Source organism: Etheostoma cragini, chromosome 13 (genome assembly GCF_013103735.1).
Source record: "Etheostoma cragini isolate CJK2018 chromosome 13, CSU_Ecrag_1.0, whole genome shotgun sequence".
In the NCBI taxonomy this organism is placed as follows: Eukaryota; Metazoa; Chordata; class Actinopteri; order Perciformes; family Percidae; genus Etheostoma; species Etheostoma cragini.
In genome coordinates, this window is record NC_048419.1 from 6,828,874 (window position 1) to 6,837,873 (window position 9,000).

Sequence of the window (9,000 nt, forward strand, 5' to 3'; positions counted from 1 at the left end):
GCCGATTGCTGCTATGCAGCACATCGGCACACTGAATAATAGTAATAAAAATTCCTTCAATTCAAATAGGGCCTTTGACGCTGTCGGCGCTCGGGCCCTAATAATCCCTACAAAAACAATAGGTTTCTTACACCGGTGGTGCCCTAGCAATTGTGCTCGGGCCCTAATAAAGTCGCAAGCTGCGATTTCAAGCTCAAACCTTGATTTGCGTCATTCCCCAAGCAGTGAGTGTGCATTAAAGCACGCCCTAGTGGTCAATTTGAACGAGACGTGCAGAGTACAATGTCTGTGAGGTCATTGTGTAGACACTTCCTGAAAGTGTTGTGTTGATTGGACAAAAATTTTGTCATTTATAGCCTGATTTGCTCTACATAAAATTAGATTAATCAAGAATCCTGGGAAATAGCTGTTTTTATTTATTTATTTATTTTTCTAGCCCAATTATTGTATCAAATATCATTCAAATATGCGTTCCCAAATCCCAAACTGACATTTTTTATATTATTTGTATTATTATTTGGGCAAAATAACACAGTTTATCTCCATCATCCACACAGTTTGCAATGATCAATTCTGCTGTGTGATCAAGAGAACTCTGTCCGTGACATATGTTGCAGCGCTAATTATGAAATGCCAGGTGGATTGTCTGTGACTTGTCTCCTGAAACTCTAGGCAACCTGTATAAAACGAATACTTTACAGAACTCCATTATACAAACTAATAAAATGTGCTAAAGTAAACCACTGAATGATTCCTGAACCATTCTATTACACAAAATCCATTCTGTGGCTGTTGAGATTTGTATACACCTGCAAACGAGATTAATCACTCAAAGTTTACCAAAATATTTCTTTATTAGGCCAGGGCAGGCATATTTCTCTTTTAAACACATACAAGTTCAACTAAATAAAAAATAAAAAAACGAGCCACGGAAATATACAACCATGCACTAAATAGGCCAATGGAAAACTGAATTAAAAACAAATAAATGCCTAAATACTATGCTGCAATATCTGCATTGCACTGAACTCATGACAACTTAGATTACATATTTCTTTTAGTTTACATTGCATTCTCACCTTGCCCTTTCTTATTCTTTTGGAAGTGTGCTTTCGAGAAGGGAGCGTTGATAGAGTGTGCTCAGGACGTAGATAGAAAACGCTCTCTCCACCGCCACAGATGTAGACTACTGCTGCGTAATGAATTTAGTGAGCCTTTATTACCGTAGCTACATTACAGCAATCGCTTGCGTCAACGTTACTGTATGACAACAAAAGACCTGCACTTCTTGCTTTTTTAATTGATTTTATTTCCCCTTTCCTGTCATAACATTTTCCTGGGAATATGGGAAATAGTCTTGATCAGATTTCCTTGAATAAAACCCTAGTCTACGCAGACCCGACCGTTTTCCCAGAGTCTATGCTGACTGGCCTCCGAGAGTCTATCTTGACCAGTCTTCTAGAACCTCGGCCGACCAGTCTCCTTGTGCCTTCTCAGAGACTGTGCCGTTGGCCGGCACCTCAGATTCTTCAAAGCCCCAGAGTCTCAGCTGTCGCCCCGCCGCCCAGAGTCTCAGCCGCCGCCCAGAGTCTCAGTGTTTAGTTGGTTGTAGGTTTTCTGTTAGTTTTACTGTTCCTGTTTTATTTTGTTAGTCTGCTTTTCTGTCGTTTTACTTCCTGTCTTTTAGTTTTGTCCGCTCTTGTGATTCCCTGTCTTTCACCCGTTTTTATCACCTGTCACTTGTTTGCTCGTTTCCCTTGTCTGTTGTCGGATTGTCTTGTTATGTTTGTTGTGCATTCTGTTTTGTTTCGGATTTCCCTGTCATGATTTCCTGTTGTGGATTACCGTCATTCTTGGATTACTGCTTAGTAGGTGTTACTTGTCTATTAAATCTCTGTTAACTGCATTTAAGTCCAAGCTTTCCCTTCCTTCACAAAAGTCCCTGACAGTGGAGAGAAAAGGAAACCAGGCTCTCAGGCAAGCACAAAGAATATGGTCTGATCGATCTTTATTCTCCTTGCCAAGAATGAGTTCCTATTCACAGTTTTTAATATCCAGTATCCAATGCTGTCCAAATTGCTCCAAATGCTTCAAAATCAAAACCCCAAGTTCATAGGTAAGTAAGTAGGAAGTATACATGATGAACATGTTGAAAATTCAGCTATGAAAGAGATTGAAAGTAGGTGGGACTGTGTGGCAGCTGTGGTGTATTTATAAAGAGAAAAGAGGAAGGAGGCAGTTCACTAAAAATGTCACAAGTACAAACACAGAGAGTTACACTGTAGTAGAGAAGGAAAGAGGGACAGAGAGAGTAAACGAATTAACGGAGAGTGAAGGATTTGCAAATCCAGGAGCTGGGCGAGAGGAACAATCTGCTGCATTCTTGCAAAAGAGTAAGTGAGGGAGACATGACATTTAGAAGACCTAGACCAGAGGGGAGGGAAAAAGATCAAGGGAACTAAAAGAGATCCTTTGATGGTAGAGAAAGTAAGAAATTGCAGAAGAATTGTGACAGACTCTAGCAGGATCCAGGTCAGTGCTCCCTGTTTCTGTCACAGGGGGAAGGGAGAAAAGCAACCAGCAGTTTACAAATGATGGACAGAAAAGAAAAAAGCCCTTCTTTGAGATCATACATACATCATATGTACATGCTTCTTTTTTAGGTATCAGTGTTGTAGTTGAAAGTTGGAGTAGTTTGAATAACGGGAGTGGGGAGAGAGGCAGAGGGAGACACACACCAAAAAAGGTCTGGAGTCCGAGCTGGAGATATTACAGGCTTGACAGATGCTGCACAGCTTTGGGGAGAGAGGAATAAGGAGAGACAGACATAAAGGAGGGGACATACACAACATAGGAAACAAATATACGTGACAGTTATCTAGATACTAGAAACTGGTGTGGTGGGGATAGTAAAAGAGGGGTGTTACTGTAAATGTGATTATCTGGTTCTCAAGAGACCAAGCAGTGCAACTGTGAACAACGAGGAAGAAGAAGCTTTTTCACTGACTCCAATACATCATGGACACTAGGGTTTTACCGCAGTTCTAAACCAAATGGACCCCTTACCCATCAGGAGCCATGTCAACAGGCCCTGGCCTTTGTGCACCTGATATGGCCGAGGGCCCCCAGACAACTGGACCCGTTGGGCTCCAGACCTTGTTGGACCTACTGGTGGGTGTCTACCAGGAGTTCTACTCCTCGTCCTTTGCAAAGGAGAAGTATGTCTCTGGTTTCCTGCAATGGGGTGAGTATCTTCCTCTTATTTCTAGTGTGTATGTGTAATTCCTGACTACTACTAGTTTTTCATTTAGATATTCAGATTCTGACTTAAATTACTCATCCTGTTTCTGTCAGTATGTTACTAACAGTAGACGTTATTTAGCGACCACTTTGTTCGGTTTGTTTGTTGGTTTTCCTGATCAAGGAAGCATTACCCAGAACTCAGAACTCAAGTGGTCAGAAAAGCAGGGGAGACTCGTTATCTCCAGGGTTGACGTTATAAAATTAATAGCCTAACATTGGGGTTAAATTGGGGTCCAGTTTCTGATGACCAAATGAATGAACTTGGCTTTCAATCTGGGGTTCATTTCGGACACCGCATACTATTTCAATTTTATTTATCAATTCATAACAAGAGTTCTCTCGAGACACTTTACAGATAGAGTAGGTCCAGACCACACTCCATAATTTACAAGGACAGTTGTAGTAGTTCCCTCCAGGGCAAGCAACAGTGCGACAGTGGCGAGGAAAAACTTCCTTTTAGGAAGAAACCTTGGACAGACCCAGGCTCTTGGTAGGCGGTGTCTGACGACCGCTTGAGGTTATAATGAAGAGTGGCCACAACAGTCACAAAAAATATTGGTTTTTAGTAGTTCTTTGTAGTAGTTCATGGCATAGCAGGGCACTGTGCGGCCTTACAAGGCACAGCAGTATGTAGCAGGGCACAGCAGAGCGTAGCAGGATGAACATTGGATCGCAGAACGTGTAGCGGGACCATGGTGACAGCTGCTACCATGATTTTGGAGCCTCCCTGATCCAAGGAAACATGCTCGGCAAAAAATTAACATAAGGACTCCGAGGAAAGACTCTCCAGAGCTAGGTTAGTAACTAGCATTTCTGGGACATGGATGCACACAAAATGGAAAGATAGTAAGATAGAAAGATAGAGGAGAGAGGAGCTCAGTGTGTCAGTAACTTTAACACTTAAAAACTTATTTCACCAACTCAGCTCCAGTTGCATCTACAAGTCTGCTTCGTCTATCTCTCTTCTGCCCACTTTATACACACACACAAACACACACTCACACACACACACACACACTAGAGTGCGGATCGGGCCGGATTTTTCTGTCCGAGCCCGGCCCGCGTTGGACAGAGCAGTAACCGAACCCGACCCGAGCCCGACAAGCATTAAGATATTTATGTCCTAGCCCGACCCGAGCCCGACAGTTAAAATCGCATTTGTTTCTCATACTAATGACACATGTACGTTTGTTTGTGTGGAAAGCCCGCTTTTATTAAGCAAGTGTAAGAAGGCATTCGGAAATGTCAACAGATGAGCGCATCAATGCACACGGGGCAATAAGCGCCATTACCTACATAATAAGCTGTTTTAAATTCAAAATGTTCAATGCCTTATCGCACTGATGTGACCGAGCCCGACCCGAACCCGAGCATCCTTTCTAAAAATCTGTTCGAACCCGGCCCGGCCCTTCATGTACCGTCGGGTCCCGTCGGGCTCGGGTTGGGTATCCATCCTCTAACACACACACACACACACACACACACACACACACACACACACACCTCGTAAAGGTCCTATGGCATGAAAATTCCACTTTGAGGTTTTTTAACATTAATATGAAAAACAATTGTTGAAAACCCCCACAAAAGGTTTCAAATGCACAACCAAAAACCTAGAAAAAGACCAACAAGTTGAAAAAATTTGAAAAATAACACAGAAAAATTAAATCTGTGTACGGTAAGTGTCCTTCATTCATACATTTAGTCATGTACTACCTTCTTTTCATATTCAAGTTTTTCGATCTTCAGCCTTGTTCTTTTAATTAAAAGCTTCTTGTACTTGATGTTGAGCACCAGGGTTCTCTTATACAGGGCCCTTACATTATCTGCTCCAACCTGAAACAAATAAACAACACTGTCCCTTTGCAAGGCACTCTTGGAGAAAGTTGCAAGTATTCATTTGACTATTGTTTTAAGGTTCATTGCTTACTACATGTATTTGTCTTGGCCTTAAAGTAGAGGCCCTAGGCTCAGGCTGAGGAAGAAGTTCCTCTTCCTGCTGAGTTTAACACCATTGCAACTTAATTAATGGAGTCATATTTGAAATAAACACTTTAAGTACTTCTCATGTTTAGACCACCACCATTAGCAAATCATTACAGACACTTGAATTACAGCAACACTGTTAGGTGTTGCATGGAATGGTGGAGCCAAGTGCAGAGCGCAGGCAGGCAAAAGTTGAGCTTGAAATAACAAAAAAACTACAAACAAAACAAAGGAAGTCCTGAGAGGGGCAGGTAAAAAGTAAATCCAGAGTGTAAAAAACAAGAACAGGCAATCCAAAAACAAAAGTAGAACAAACCAGAAATAGAGACCAAAGGAAATCCAGGGAGCAAGGAACCACACACGAACTGACACGGGAAGACACGACAGGCACGAACAAACACTATTATAATCTGGCAAAGGACAAGGGGAACACAAGGACTAAAATAAATACACTCGGTAACAAGAGGCAGGTAACAGAAGGGCTGGGCAACAGGTGGAAAACATCAGGTAATCATAAGAGTGGGAAAACCAGGAAGTAAAACTAGACACGGTTGGTACACAATCCGTTCTGCCTGCATTTTTTCTGAATATTAGAACAGTTTTTAACTTTTTAACTTTTTTTACTTTTTAAAACAGTTTCCCTCCTTCCCGTATTTTCTCTCTTTGTTTTGGAGTGAAACATTTGATCGCAGCAGTCTTTGTAGTTAGCATTTCAGCCTGATACAAAACAAGAATTGTCTGAATATGAGGTTAGATTCTACGAATGGTCTTCATTCATCAACATGTGCAGTCGTGAGAAAATATCACAAGGCACCCAAAGCTAGTCCCATCTGTTTCTCACTTTTTGACGTCCCATTCTGAGCTGTTCACTACAGTCTTACTTAACAGCATCTACATGCATGAACTATGCAAATGAAAAGCAGAATTATCCGCAACCGCCCTGCGTAAGGACATTCAATCTTCTCAGTTAACTGTTGACCAAAACATTTGATTCATTTCTTATTGTTCTATTTTTTTAAACCATGTTCATCCTGCAGTGCAGGCCCTAACTAATTTAGTGCCCTTTGGGCCAGTGGTTGCCCCTTGGATTGCAGCCAATTTCACCATAAATCCCAATGTTCATACACTAAAAGAAAATAGAGTACAGCTTTATGTTTTATAGCTTCATTTTTTACAGCTTCATGTTTCACAGCTTTTTATTTTATAATAGAAATCAGAATCAGAATCAGAATCAGCTTTATTCGCCAGGTATGAGGACACATACGAGAATTTTTTCTTTGGAGCATAGTTGCTCACACTGTGCTTACACACACACACAAAAAAACACACACAAAACAACCCAAAAAAATAAACATACACACTATTATATACATACAATATATACATACTCTAAACAGAACAAATGACCTCTTAACAAAAAGTAGTGAAATGGTAACCCTGATTCAGCATCCCTTTGCTGTGCGGAGGTGGAGGGAGGTGTCAGAAGACCAAGTGGTAGCTGGATTTAAAAGTGCAGCTGTAATGAAAGGGTGAGTATTTGTGAAACAAGGGGTATTTTACAAGACAGTGTAAATTAAAAGCTGTTGTTAAACCCAGTTAATAATTGCATCTAAGTCTATAACATTCTAAACAGCAAAAATTATTACAGGGATGAAAAAACTGTTTTTGCATCAGTTTATACCAATACAGTTTCAATATTTAGACAGTAGCTCAAAAAACTGCTGAATCTGGGCACGATAATTTAGTTTCACTATTTTTAATAGTCGTTGAGACAGAAAAAAATCCTCAGAAAAAAACGTCACGCCAAATCCTGCAAGTTAGAGTACACTAACCAAACTAAAAAAAAAAATCTGTATAAACACACACAAAAAAACAAATTAGATAGAAACCAAACCCCTTTTCACCATGCTGCATATACAGTGTACTGGGTGTTATGCAAATTAATATTTGATATTGTCAACATGCTAGTAGTCTCAGTTTGCCAGACCCCCCTCCAAAGCGCGCTGGAGGAAAGTCTGGCTACTTCACATAGCATTCATGGGTTAGGAGGAAAATGTGCTCTGGATATTGGCATTTCTTTAAGCCAATCTCAATCGTCTTGGGTAGTGCTAAATTCTGGGGTAAGCAACGGTGCTGTTGCAAAACAGGCTTGGAAGGAACTTGTTTTGGTTGAACATGCCAAAGTAGTTTTAGTCATGCAACATAAAACTCAGATTGGACAGATAGTCTAGCTAGCTGTCTGGATTTACCTTGCAGAGATTAGAGAAAAGATTAACCCCAATTCTCATAGACCACAGGAGTTTAAAATGCCAACACAAAAGAAGCCCAAAGCAATGGATATCTGGTCTAAATGAATAAAATCTGACGGATTTTCAGCGGCAACAGAGTAAAGTGGAACACCAAATATACAACATAGAGCATGCTATGATTTAAAAAACTCACAAAAGTTTAATTCCAGAAATAATAAGTAATTGTTTTCTTCAGAACCGTACAGAAACCTTAGCATAGTTCTCAGCTTTGACAAAATGTTTTCCTAAGGCTTACAACCCTAGCGTTCCTGCACCATGCACAAATGTCTATGTTGTGAGCATTTCTTCCACAAAACACATGCATGCTCTTAAAACACACTTTAATTCTACATGGGTACAACACCCATGGACACAACACCCAACGTTAGCAGATTACTGCAACAGATAAATAATAGATCCAGCATATTATCTTGTTCTACTTTATGTTTTCCCTCCTCTTCTTTTCATGTTATTCATGTTTGGGCTCCGTGGGCTTTGGTCTTTTTTGACATAGCTAGTTTACATTAATTACTGTCTGTGTCTCTCACTCCTGAAAGCGGTAGCAATTTACATTACAGCATGGTGTCATGCCTAACTCCTGTCAAGTTGATGTTTTCTATTTGTTTTATTAGTTCTGTTTGTTCTTACCACTTCCTGTTTTATTTTGATACTCACCTTTTTGTCTCAGGTCTTTTTACTTCCTGGTCTCTGTCTGCCTTCCCGTTGTGTGTGATTACCTTCCCCATTTCACCTGTGTCTCATTATGTTTTCCGATTTGGATTTAATCACCTGAGAGTTGTGCTTCTGCGGATCCATCTACCTGTGTGCGTTATACACACAGGTAGATACTTAGTAGTCTGATTCTTGCGTGACAGTCCCTTCCGCAGGTATTCCACACAAAGTTTGACTGGGGGTTTGATGGCTTAAGTTTGCTGCCAACTCCATTGCGTACAGCGAGGCGTTACCGGCCGTTGTCTTTTGGGAGCAGTTCCTAAAGCGCAGTGTTGGGCTGCCTGCTGGGCAGTGTCCTGTGGCTAACTTGCCGCACATGAAATGTTTTGGTATGCCCCAGCCATCGCGGGTGAAGCTGACATAGGAAGAGGTAAACGCTCAGGGAGCCAGCTTGCTCCAGCACAGTGGTGTTGGGGATTTTGGATTCTCCTACGAGATGTTGAGTCTCAGGCAGCATAGGTGGAATTTCCAGGTGGTTCACCTGTCTGGCATAGCCCCCCCCGCCTACAAACACGCTCGGATCAATCACACACACACACACACAGAACATGGAGAAATGCGCTCCCTCGACCTCTCGCTCCGTCAGTCAATCAGGTCTGCGGATCTGTCCCGATAACGTTTAGGGTTTCTTCAGCTTCAGTTTTTTTTTAACTTCGGTTTATAGTACTTACATACTTAGTAACCAGTAGAT

At 41.3% G+C, this 9,000-nt stretch overlaps 1 protein-coding gene across 2 annotated transcripts in view; it reads left to right on the top strand.

Annotated features, from left to right (window-relative positions):
- Nucleotides 1–2,234: 2,234 nt before the first annotated feature.
- Nucleotides 2,235–9,000, top strand: part of LOC117955457 (myotonin-protein kinase) — a 32,052-nt gene continuing 25,286 nt past the window's right edge. Inside the window, exons 1-2 of one of the 2 annotated variants that reach the window (XM_034889985.1) lie at nucleotides 2,235–2,393; nucleotides 2,955–3,244. In XM_034889985.1, the coding sequence (XP_034745876.1) occupies nucleotides 3,079–3,244 (166 nt within the window). In that variant the 5' untranslated portion in view covers nucleotides 2,235–2,393; nucleotides 2,955–3,078. The remainder of the gene's footprint in view (nucleotides 2,394–2,954; nucleotides 3,245–9,000) is intronic. The other variant, XM_034889986.1, reaches the window with a different exon arrangement.